General features: G+C 35.2%; 1 protein-coding gene and 1 pseudogene across 3 annotated transcripts in view; one reads left to right on the top strand and one right to left on the bottom strand.

The window, feature by feature from the left end:
• RNF13 (ring finger protein 13) overlaps positions 1 to 13,167 on the top strand; it is a 166,631-nt gene that overhangs the window by 68,752 nt on the left and 84,712 nt on the right. For all 3 annotated transcript variants that reach the window (XM_032408465.1, XM_032408464.1, XM_032408466.1), the window contains exon 4: positions 2,266 to 2,391. In XM_032408465.1, the coding sequence (XP_032264356.1) occupies positions 2,266 to 2,391 (126 nt within the window). The remainder of the gene's footprint in view (positions 1 to 2,265; positions 2,392 to 13,167) is intronic.
• On the bottom strand, positions 4,199 to 7,009 carry LOC116634939 (annotated as a pseudogene).

Genomic DNA, 13,167 nt, shown 5'->3' with positions numbered 1-13,167 from the left:
CCAAATTAATTGACAAAGCCCATTACACTACCTTGTAGACTTTGTGGATGATACAAAGTAAGTTTGCATTTAGTTTTAAGTGACTCACATCTCTGGGAAGGATAAGATTTAGTAAGTTGATTTAGAAAGTTATTCTTTTAGTATAGTCTACAGGAAAGATGATATTTAATAATTTAAGAACTGTTTTTTTTAAGACTTCATTCAGTTTTCTGTTAATGCAACTAGATTGTTTTTTGGACTTTTAGCTTACGTTTATTTGACTTTTGTAAATATTATGTTTAAAAATAATACACATTTGTCATAACAGATATAACAAAACAGTTAAGAAAAAGCAAAACCCCTTTTCCAGTTTCACTTGTAGATCTTTTTTTGTATCTGTACATACCATAAATTAATTGATGCTACAATGCATTTATTTTATTACCCTGTGTTTTAACATATCTGAAATTCGGATGTGTCTTTCAGTTGCTCTCCACTAGGTGGCAATTACAATGGAGTTGACTTCGCCTGACATGGGAAATTAAGCCATAGCTGTTCATATTATTTTCACTTCAGTTGAGTTATATTCCTTGTTGGTACTATATGGGTTGAGTTTAATTGCTGTTACAAGTATCTTGAAAAGAACTGCACTGTGTGATTTGTCACTAAAGCAAAAAGTGTTTGTGCAGAAAGGCACAGAAAAGGTAGCAGGGTATGAATTTAACATGGATTGAAGCAAATATTCATTGTTGGAAGGATAACCACAGTTCTGTTTCTCTGCAAAATAAAAACCAAGTGCTTTATAGAATCAAGAAGGGGATCTATTTTATAAATAAATGAAGGTATGCTGCATTTTATTCCTGAAACATGCAAAAGCATTTCCCATTACAAGCCAATCAGTGCAGCTTAAAGCAGGAGAAATTGCCATATCCTGTGGATAGGTGGTTGGTGTGACCAATTCACATACCATGTAGGAGGACTATTGTTAAGGCACTGTGTCGGGGTACCTGGGTGGCTCAGTCATTAAGCGGCTGCCTTCGGCTCAGGTCATGGTCCCAGGATCCTGGGATCGAGCCCCGCATCGGGCTCCCTGCTCGGCGGGAAGCCTGCTTCTCCCTCTCCCACTCCCCCTGCTTGTGTTCCCTCTCTCGCTGTGTCTCTCTCTGTCAAATAGATAAATAAAATCTTTAAAAAAAAAAAAGGCACTGTGTCATAGCTTTAATTGTTCACTTCTTACAAATTAACTGAATTTGGTGATCTTTTTATGTATTTATTCAGTGTTTTACATCTGTTGAGATAGTCATTTGATTTTTCTTTTCTAATCTGTAAATGTAACTTTTTTTCTGTTAATTAACATTTTATGTAATATATTTTCTGATGTCAAACCATCCTGTATTTCTGGGAAAGCGACTTGATTTAACTTTTTAAATTAATAGTTATTTTATGGATATCTTTTTAATTTAGAGTGTATAGATTTACCTCATTTTTTTTAATGGCTCCGTTTTTCTGTTTTTCTGTTTTTCTGTTTTTTTTTTTTAAGATTTCATTTATTAGAGAGAGAGAGCACTAAGGAGAGAGAGCAAGCACGAGTAGAGGGCAGAGAGGATTGGGAGAAGCAAGCTCCCGGCTGAGCAGGGAGCCCAACGTGGGACTTGATCCCAGGACCCTGGGATCATGACCTGAGCCGAAGGCAGACGCTTAACGGACTGAGCCACACAGGCGCCCTATTGAATGTTTTTTTAAATGGCTGCCGTATTGATGTGCATGATTTCCAGCTTTTGCTATTAAAAACAATGTAGCAGGGAACATCTTTCTATATATATCTTTATATACTCAGGCTGATATTTCTATAGAACAAATACCTAGAAATGTTGTGCATTTTCATTGTTTGATAACATGAAAGAAATGTAAAAGTTAATTTTAAAAAAGTATTTACTTGGTTTAGAAATGTCAGTGATCATTGGAAAATATACCAACATGCTAACAGTGGTTTGTCTTTGGGGTGATGGGCTTATGTGTGATTAAAAAACAACAACAACAACAACAACCAAACTTTAATGGGAGAATTGGAATGAACTTTAAAAAACTAAGTGCTTACGAAATCAAATACTACTTTAGAAGTCCTGGGATTGTGAGCATTTGGAGGGTAGGAACTGTTGTAGCTCCCAGATAATTCATCTAGCATAATGCAAAATACATGAAGCAAATTTAAAAGATGTAGAAGTAAGTTGAATTGATTTTTTGAGTTTAACGGAGAAAAAAAACTTCTTGCCAATTCTTTTTCAGGGTTTTTTGATTAACTCAAAACCGGAGAATGCCTGTGAACCCATAGTGCCTCCACCACTAAAAGATAATTCATCTGGCACTTTCATCGTGTTAATTAGAAGACTTGATTGTAATTTTGATGTAAAGGTAATGTTTGCTTTTTTCCTTTTTTTTTTTTTTTTTAACTTTTTTTAGTTTATCTACCTTAAATTCTCCCTTGTTTCAGAAAGGCTTTAAGAAGGTTTATACGGTTCATCCAGATTAAAAAAAGAAGGTGAGGATGAAAGGAAAATGGGAAGTTGGTGAAGGCAAGCAAGAGAGGAGCAGGTTTATTTAAGTTTTATTCATCTGCTACAAAATTGACTCTAAGCTTTTAGCAGCCAGTACAAAAAGGAGGACAGCTCACGGTTCATAGTTTTTACAAGATTGTAAACAAATTGACAAGGATAAAAATGACTGCTCTTGGTTTTAAAAATTTTCAGGTGGTTGTTGGGAATCTTGAACTGTGGTTTAATAGTAGAATATTGCTTGATCTAATCTACGAATGGAAACATGAACCTTCAGTTTTATGCCTTTACTCTTCCATGACCAATACCACACATATATTTATATTTATGTTGACATTGGGATTTCTCTTTTGCAATAAGCTAACTCTGTCACCTGTACAAAGTTTGTCTCCTGGTGTGGGTTAGGTCAGATAGTAAAACAAAGTTTGCCATAGGACTTCCCTCACTATCATCAGTGCTGTTCTAAAGGTGTGGTTTTTTGATACTTTTAATACTGTCTTTACAAAAATAGTTTTGGATGGTCTTGGCCGAAGAGCCACATTGAGGCCTGTATAAAATAAGCCTTGATGTTACTTTTACTGAACTACCTCAGACTTGAGTGTCATGTAGTTTCTTGCATGTATCTTAGAGAATAGACATGGGATATTACTTCATGGACTTGACATAGCTTGATCTTAGATGATTTGTTCAGTAGGAACAGGCCCCTGTTGTGCCTGAATTTTTGTCTCTGCTCCTTGCATTTCATGAAAGAAATGACACTTCCATAATAAACTTATTAAAGGAATAAAATAATAACTGAAAAAGGGTTTGGAAATGTAGAACACTTTGTAAATGATAGGTGTTGTTACTGTTTTATATCATTTCCAAATCTAAACTCTTAGTTGCCTTTAAATGGGAAATAAATTAGAGCTTGAAGTCAAATATAGATTTCCTGCTCTTCAGAATTATATGTCTTTTTTATAGTAGTTTGAATTTAAGCCATTTTAAGATTTGATCCAGAACTAAACTGTAATAATTGCAGATTGTTTCAACAAAAAGGAAACATTATTGTAATATTTCATTAATTTCTTGCTGCTAAGAAATTAAAAGTAAACTAAAATTTGCTGATTCTAAGGTTTATTGCATTATTATGCTATGTAATTTTTGGCTCAGTCTAGTCTTTATTAACTAGAAACTACAATACTTTTTTTTTTAAATGACTTTCTTCGTTGGGGATGGAAGGTGGGTCACTGCAAAATTTAAGGAAATACTGTCATCGAATGTTTATTTTTGATGGTGAAAACACAACTCTGGAATGAATAGGTAGGCTTATTAGTCCTCTTGTCCCTTTAGTGGATCCTCATCATAAGTCTGAGTGCTTCTAACAGAGTTTTATGATTAGCTGTACTCCAGCTCATCTCTTCGTATTTCCTGCCTTGAATTTTATGCTGCAGCCATTCCACCTCCTTGAAGTCTCTCAACTTGTTGTAACAATGCTGACTATACCTTTGTGCCTTTATATATACTATTTCCTCTGTCCAAGATCTCTGTCCAAGATGACATTTAAGTGCTAGCTGAGGATATTATCTTTTCTGGAAGCCTAACTTTTTTTCTGCCCTGATAGAATGAATCATTCCAGCTCAATTTGCCACTCTTCAAGACTTTGTAAATATCTCCTTTACCCTTTATCACATTATTATTATTTATTATATATATATTTCACTTGTGAGCTGTATTTAGAGTTCATGTTTTAATTATAGTTATTACCTAATTTGTATCATGGTGCATAGTAGAAGAGCAATAAAGGTTTGTTAAATCAAGCTATGTAGTATAGTAGTAACCTTCTACTTATGTGTATAATGCATTTTTAAAAAACATGTACATGTAAAAATGTTAGGATTCTCATCTTAGAAAGAAAAATGTTAGAAATTTTCTCATTATACCTCACCATGTAGATACAGTTTTAATGAATAAGGTTCCACTCTGTTGTACATGTTTTTAAACTCTGCTATCTTTCCTTCACAAATAAACAACAGAGTAGCCATTTAAGGCTAAAGATTCCTTACTCATGTTTTTCCTAATGGTTTCTGTCTTGCCTCAGTTATGTTAAAAATATGAGACCTCAGTTTACAGGGAAGACACATTAATTTTAATTAAGGTCTGGAATACTACATATTGCATACTTTTGAATCCCTTTTTTTTTTTTTTCCATTTGAAATACAGCTTTATTCTGATTCTAAACTAAAAGGAAAGGGAATGACAGCGACAAATTAGATTTTACTACTGGATATTGTGATGTGACTATAGCAGTCTTTTACTTGAAACTCAGGAAGGAAACAGTTGCATTCCAAAACAGCCAAATATGCATCCAAAAAATGAAGGTACTTTTTAAACAGCCACATTCACTTCGAAACCCATTCATCTCCTTCAGCATCCCGAAGATTAAGCACAAGTCCTGCTCAGCTATATAATAAAGTGGCAAGCATGCTGGACTTTTGGGGGCACCTGGGTGGCACAGTCAGTTGAGCATCCAACTCTTGGTTTTGGCTCAAGTTATGATCTCAGAGATCAAGCCCCACGTCAGGTTTCTTGTTCAGCGTAAGGTCTGCTCCAGATTTTCTCTCTCTCCCTCTGCGCCCCCCCCCATACTCTCTCCCACTCTCTCTCTCTCTCTCAAATAAATAAATCTTAAAAACAAAACAAACAAAAAAACAAACAAACTAGACTTTTTCACACTGCACTTTCTCACAGGTCATCATCCTCATCCAGGCGAGCAGTTGCCTAAGCAACCTCTAGATCATGCTTATACTGTGTTGCCAAAGCTCGGTCCCTAACAGCCTCTGGTGGGGCAGGAGCAGCCATGGCAACAAACTCCAGGTTAGGGTCTCCAGTTAGTTTTCTAGCAGACCACAAGAAGGGCTTTCCAAAGTTGTAGTTACTTTTTTGGCAGAAATGTCATAGTACTAAAGGTTCTTCTTTCAGTGGAAGACAATAGATTTTGCCTTAACTTTCCTGTTCTTAACATCTACTTTGTTGTCACACAGCACTATGGGGATGTTCTCACGTACTTGTCCCAGATCTCTGTGTCAGGCACATTCTTGTAAGTAACCCTTGATGTTACATCAAACATTATAATGGCACACTGGGCCTGGATGTAATAACCATCCCTCAGCCCACCAAGTTTCTTCTGACCAGCCGTATCCCATACATTGAACTTAATAGGTCCTCTGTTGGTATGGAACACAAGGGGATGGACCTCAGCACCCAAGGTGGCTATGTACTTCTCAAGTTCACCAGTCAGATGATGTTTCACAAACATAGTTTTTCTAGTACCACTATCGCCAACCAATACAAGTATGAATTGGACTTGGGATTCTCCTTGGGCAGCTATCATGCTGTTGCTTCCAGAAGTGTCTCTGGTCTGTCTGACTAAATTGAATCCCATTTTTATTGTTTATTAGCCGTGTGATCTCAGGAAAGTTATTTTACCTCTGTGTGCCTCAATTTCTTTATCTGTAAAATAGGAATTGTTATGTTCCCTACATCATAGAATTGTTATGAGGGTCAAATGAAATAATCAATGTTAAATGCTTATCAAACGGTGCCTTGCACACAGTAAGTAAGCAGCAGGTAATAGCCATTGATGTTTTACACTTCTTACCAGTGGTGTAAAATAGAGTAAGAATAAAGATGGCAAAGATGCTTACTTGTATTAGGCCTAGAAGTTTCTCATAATCTGCTGTTTGCAAGCTGGAGAACCAGGAAGGCCAGTGGTATAATTCAGTGTGAGTCCCAAGGCCTCAGAACCAAGGGAGCTAATGGTTTGGAGTCAAAAGGTCCAAGAATCAAGAGCTTTGATGTCTGAGGGCAGGAGAGGTGGATATCAGCAAGAGAGAGGGAATTTGTCTTCCCTTTACCTTGTCATCTATTTGGGCCCTCAACAAATTGGATGATGCCCACTCACATTGATAAGAGTGGTAGACGTTTTTTTACTTAGTCTATTTTTTACTTAGTCTATTGAATCAAATGCCGATCTCTTTCAGAAACCCCTTCACAGACACACTCCAAAATACTGCTTTACCAGCTCTCTGGAATCTCTTAGCCTAGCCTAGTTGACACATACAACTAACCATCACATGGACCTTTCAGAAACTAAATTATTAACTGATAAGTCACACTATGATGCAATAACTCAGTGACAGTTGAGTGTGAAATTTCTGTTGTGGTTTATAAAGGACAGTTCAGTCATGCCAGCATGTAATGTATAAAATATAAGTTTCATGAATACTCAAGAAGTATGGATCACCTATCAAGGTAGTATGAAATAAGGATAAATTTATCATAGTTACTGGAAAAACAACTGGAATCTTATCCCAAAGAGCATTTCTTTTTCTAAGGGTAGTCATTGGTTGATAGGCTGTTAGCTTTGTTAGCTATAATCTTCAGATCAAAAACCTATGCCTGTATTTTCTGGGCTTCCAAATTGATGATTATATATAGTTTTTTATTAGGTATGTTATAGAACCTAATCACTTAGAATGTATGTTATAGTACTTTTCTGAATTGAAAATAAATAGCTCTTGGGGCGCCTGGGTGGCTCAGTCATTAAGTATCTGCCTTCGGTTCGGGTCATGATCCCAGGGTCCTGGTATCGAATCCCGCATCGGGCTCCCTGCTCCCCGGGGAGCCTGCTTCTGCCTGCCCTACTCCCCCTGCTTGTGTTCCCTCTCTCGCTGTGTCTCTCTCTGTCAAATAAATAAATAAAATCTTTTTTAAAAAATAGCTCTTTGTATAAAATAGGGGTTCATTCATATATATCTACAATTCCATATGAATGCATTGACTTAAGAAACTAGTTAAAAAAATAACTTTCTTATTACAATGTACCATCCTGGGACCAAGTACTAGAAATGCTTAATTCAGCCCTATACAGAATGCTGCAGTTGATAGTAGTTGCAAGGTTATATTTTTTGTCATGCCTCCTATTAAAAATGATACCCATATTATCTCAGACAAATGTGAATTAGCTAGCTGTATTTTACAAAGCTTTCCTTGGAGAAAGGAACCCTTGCCTTTGTGGAGAGCAGAAGGGAAAAGAAGTGGAGAGCAGAAGGGAAAAGAAGTAAAATTTCATCAAGATCTTTCAGTAATTGTGGTGGCAGTAATCTTGGTGATGGGGTGGGTATTTCAGGGTTTACTTTTTGAAATTCTTTAGATTTTTTTAAAGATGAGTGTTGTACTATAACTGAAGAAACCTAGACTTCTCTTATTTCTTCCTTAGAAGTCAATGATGAAGTGAAGTTGTGTTCTACAATAAAGAAAATGGCACACTTTTTCTATACAGACTATCCCGAATGCTTTCTGACTCAGATAGCCAATAAGACAGGAGAAATGCAATTAGCAATTTTTGGAAGGTAGGAAATTGCACTGTTTGTAACATTCTAAGTTAAAGAGAGCACTGTTTTAATTTTTTGTCTTCTGTTGAGAGAAGCCCATCTGAGCCTTTTAATTTATCTTGCTCTAAAGAAATGTGGCAAAACCCATACTCAGAATTAGTTTTTGGATATATAGGATGTCCAGAAGGCTAGTAAGAACTGTTGATTATCTGCCAGTTGCTTATTCTGAAAACAATCACTTTTATTCACACTGACAAAAACTGTATCCTCTGAAAAATGCAGCTCTTTAGAGGAAAAGCTAAACAATGTTGTTTTGTTTATCTTTGTACAATGCTGTTCTTTACTGTGACGAAATGTAATTGTTTGGGAATGCTAGTTTTGGGTGAGTATTTGAAGTTAAAAAACATTGCTGGCTCTGATAAAGGTGTTATTAAATTTTTTAATTAGAAAAATGTAATCTCCCGAGGCCGTTTTCAGAAGACTTGAATTGGCATCCCAGTGGGAAATATGACTTTTTTCCCCTGAATTTTGTAAAAATAACTGGTTATTTCAAGAACACTAAAATCACTTAAAATAGAACTTTTCAGAACTACACAAATTTCTATGTTTATAACCAAATAAAGGTTAGTTATCAGAAGTCTGTTCATTGCTACTGCCATCCAAGATATTTTCATCACATGGTTTTAATACTAAGTCAACAATTTCTTCAAATAGTCCTTTTATTTTGATTGAACTTTAGGGAAGCTTAGTAAACAGATATGGTGCACTGCATGTACTTCTGAATTTTATTACCATTTTATGCTCTAATGATTATTTTTGAATGATGCAGCTGCAAAGTCATATAGGCCAGTTATCAAGAAGCTGAATGGACTTAGATATTATTCCTTCTACCTTTTGTTTTTGTTTTTTCCTGACATGGATGGAATTACATTTGGATTGTAGATGATAAGGAATATGTTGGTACTCATTTTCTGTTGGAATATGACTTTTATAAAACTTAGCTGGCATACAAACCCCCTTTACCTGACTTATGCCTTTCTCTCAAGTCACGTCTGTACTTTGCCTGCCCTCTCACCTTGACCTTCAAGAGTTTTACAAGTCTGCATATGCGTTGAGCAGTCTCTCCCTTTCCATCTGATTTTTACCATGTTCTTCATCTGGACAGCCTGACCTTATTTTAGCTCTAAGATGAAGTAATTTGAAACCTTTCCTGATTTTTCCCCAAGTTGAATAGATCACTTCTTCTTTAATATATTACTTAATCCCATTTAATCACTTTTTCTTTTATATATTCTTTAATCTCTGTGAGGAAAAGATAATGTTTTAGATTCTATAGTTTTAGTGTCTGATACAGTGTGTGGCACTTGGTGTGTGCTCAGTATTTGCTGAATGAACTAATTTAGAAAACTTTAAGGGCTTCCAATTAAATTTAACTGGACTAAGGAATAAACAATATTATTAGAACCTTCTATTGGCTCCATGTTCACTTCACTTAATGTTCTTGGAAGTATTTCTAAATCAAATACTCATTTATCCCATAAACATTTTTCTTTAGGTCCCAATGTTTTATGAAAAAATTTAGAAATTACCATAAACATTTTTGGGTTATTTGGATGATCTTATAATAAACATACTAATTTTTAAATGAAATTTTATCATCTTATAAAATAGTCCTCCAGTTTTCCTTTCTAGTTTTACCTTTTATTATCCTCTTTTAGGCCTCTAGGCTGATATATGACATGGGATTCCCAGGATTTCACTTTTATTTCAGTAGTACCAAGCAAGTAGATATGACCTTGACTAGAAACTGAAAATTATCTCATAGTCGCTTACTATCATTATTTAATTTTTCCTACTCTTTTCTATATTCCTACAAAGTAATTTATAGCATTTGTTATTAATCTACTTCAGAATAATGTTTAAAAGATTCTACAAAAGGAATTATTTTCAGAGCTACTTGGGGGATGGAAACATTTCTACCCACATATGATTCAAACAGCTTTGTGCTACTAGCTCATTAATTTACTCATTTGTTTCTTCCAGCCTTTAATTGATAAACATATCTGCATTTTAATAATTAGGTTCCTAGGGACTCCTGGCTGGCTCAGTTGATAGAGCATGTGACTCTTGATCTCAGGGTTGTGAGTTCAAGCCCCACATTGGGCATGGAGCCTAATTTAAAAAAAAAAAAAAATTAGGTTCCTTTATACACATTTATGTTTCCTTTTTAATGTTTATGCAATAGTAAAATGATAAAATACTCTTCTTTTACCAGGGAAGTAATATTCATCAAAAGAAACCTAAAAAATAGTAAATTACATGTACTTTACCCTAACCTAATAATGAAATGTGTAATGCCCATGACTTTATTTACATATCTCATCCCCACACATTCCTTTGCTTCAAAATCAAGATGTTCAGATTACTCAGATACACTATAAATGAAGGATGTCTGGGAGGGAGAGAAGATAGGATCTAAAGGAAGAGGAAAAGATGGATTATATCATTGAACTTCTATGAATGAAAGAGAGAGGTTACTAGAGCCTAGTACCATCTTCTGTGGAATAGCTTTTCCCAACATGGCCTGTAGTGATCCCAAAATAACATGGGGGAGAAAATGGTGTTGGAATGGGGTTTAATCTTGATAGGATTACTTGCTATAGTTATGGATCTTATTTCAACCATTGATTGTTCCCTGCTATAACATTTCTAGGAATTTTTATCCTGTAGGTAGAATTAACAGTTTTTACATTGACATCTGAATCTACTAGTGCTGCTCCATTCTCATCTGCATTGCTTCGATCATTTGAGAAAGAGATTCTACTTCTTTTTTTTTTTTTAAAAGATTTTATTTATTTATTTGAGAGAGAGAGAGAGTGAGAAACAGCATGAGAGGGGAGAGGGTCAGAGAGAGAAGCAGGCTCCCCGGGGAACCGGGAGCCCAATGTGGGACTCGATCCCAGGACTCCGGGATCATGACCTGAGCCGAAGGCAGTTGCTTAACCAACTGAGCCATCCAGGCGCCCAAGAGATTCTACTGCTTAATTTCTTTTTACTTCCTTAGACAAAAAAGGAAGATCATAGGTAGGTTTTGAGAACTGTCTTTATTCTCTAAGTCTCCCATTAATTTCTTTTTTTTTTTTTTATTTCTTTCCCTTTTAAGGAAAACTTTTCCTTCTGTGTTAGACATCTAGGCTGGGAAAAGGGTAGTTTGTGCTAGGCTGATGGTTGAGTTACTGTGGCTTTGTGTTGGCAATTCTGAAAGAAAAGAAAACCAGTTTTCCAGAGAACTTTTTAGTTGGCATTTGGATGCAGAGTTAGACCACACTTTCTGCAGAAGATCCGTAGAAGTCCCATAGAGCTTGGACTGTAAAGTGAAGCTCCAGTTTTTTTCAGATTCTGCTAGGACCGCCAATACCCAGTGTATAGCCAGTGTGGTCAGAAGAGGCTAGGTTCCAGAACCACCCAGGATCTGTTATATACTGTTTTCTTTTTTGTTTTGACTTTTTACCTTTTTGTGTTTTGAAACTAGCATACACAAAGAGTATTCATAATGTATGTATATACAATCTAATACTCACTACGCAAGTTTCAGAGACCTGTCACTTACTAATGTTCATTAGTTAATATTAATTAATCAAATTCCATTTAAGTCTCCATTGGGTAATTTTTTTTCTTTTAAGTTTTATTCTAATTACAGATCATATTAAACTAGTATTAATATCGGATCTTCATGAGGGAGCTTCCTATTTGGAATATTTTTATAGTAATTTCAAATGTTTTAATAGAGTGATGTTAAATGTATCACAAAGTGATTGCTTGTTAAAGCTACTCATTTTCTGTCTTGTATTTGAAAAAGTTTGTGGTGAAAAAAATTCTTTGCTAAGGCCAGACCAAACCCCAAAAGTACTGTGCATTTCCTTTTTCTTTACAGTAGATTCTCTTTTTATATATTATTATTTTATTTCTCCCTAGCTTGATTCTAGCCTTAAAACCCGTGGGTACTTTCTCACGTCAGCTACTTGGGAGTAGAACTTACGTTTTATGAAGTTCTGTGTACTGAGTTTTTTAGTTCAGTGCTTGGAGCACCAAAATGAATGAGTGTATGCTCAGACTTCTACCACTGGGTGGTGTTGAGCATCAAAATGCTCCTTGTAATTGTTTCCTCAGTTACATTTCAAGTGTAGTACAAGTCTGTCAGTACTTGGGAATTCTTGGTTGGCTCATAGTAAGTGCAGAGTTATCTTTTTGTTACATAAAAAGTTCTTTCAACAACCTTGTTTACAGTGGTAGGTGGGTTGAAATGGAGCTTCTCATTCTCATTAGGATGAGAAATAATTAAGATTTGATTAGAATAGAATATGAGTCCCAGTAGTATCAAAAAATATGAATTTTGATAATTTTCATTTTAACATGCAGTTTAATATGCATATGTAACTAGAGAATAATTTATGGGTACGTCTATTAAACTTAAATTGCAATTCTAAAAATTTATTCAGGCAACTTTTAACTAATGTGGTTAATTTTAACTGGTAAAGTTCATTACAAAGGTTTTTTTTTTAAAGGCCTCTTCAAACTAGTGGCAGTATTAGAAATAGCTGCACATAAAGGTTTATTTGGGTTTTCTTAAAGTCTCTAAGAAAAAAAAGGATTATTTTTAGTTTTAATTTATTGTACTAATCATTTCCAAGATAAAATATAAAAACTTCTTTGGAAAGAGCCACATTTAGAGACCTATAAGCTAAAGACTTTGACTTTGTGATGGTGTGTTGCAGAATATTATTGCTGCAATGAAAAGCACAAATTTCTTTTCTGATTGCAGACAATCTATAGAACATTAAGAACTCATTATATAAATAGGTTTTCAACTTTTTTTTTTTTTTTTAAGATTTTATTTATTTGACAGCACAAGCAGAGGGAGAGAGAGGGAGAAGCAGGCTCCCTGCTGAGCAAGGAGCCTGATGTGGGACTCGATCCCAGGACCCTGGGATCATGACCTGGGCCGAAGGCAGCTGCTTAACCGACTGAGCCACCCAGGCGTCCCTCAACTTTTTTGACTGTAAGAAAGTACAGCCAAATCCACAAGAAGAAATTTATTTTTATTCATGCCCCAATACATATACAACGCATAGCCTATAATAAAGTTTGATGAAATAGTATTTACCAATACCACCTATAATATTCTGGTGTATGAAATTTCTCTTTCTTAAAAAATAAAGTTCATCCACGTCCACTAAATTATTTTACTACTCACGATTTTT

The sequence above is a fragment of the Phoca vitulina genome, unplaced genomic scaffold, assembly GCF_004348235.1.
Source record: "Phoca vitulina isolate PV1807 unplaced genomic scaffold, GSC_HSeal_1.0 scaffold10, whole genome shotgun sequence".
Lineage (NCBI taxonomy): Eukaryota > Metazoa > Chordata > Mammalia > Carnivora > Phocidae > Phoca > Phoca vitulina.
Note: the sequence above shows the minus strand (reverse complement) of the source record. Positions and strands in the feature narration are given on the sequence as shown.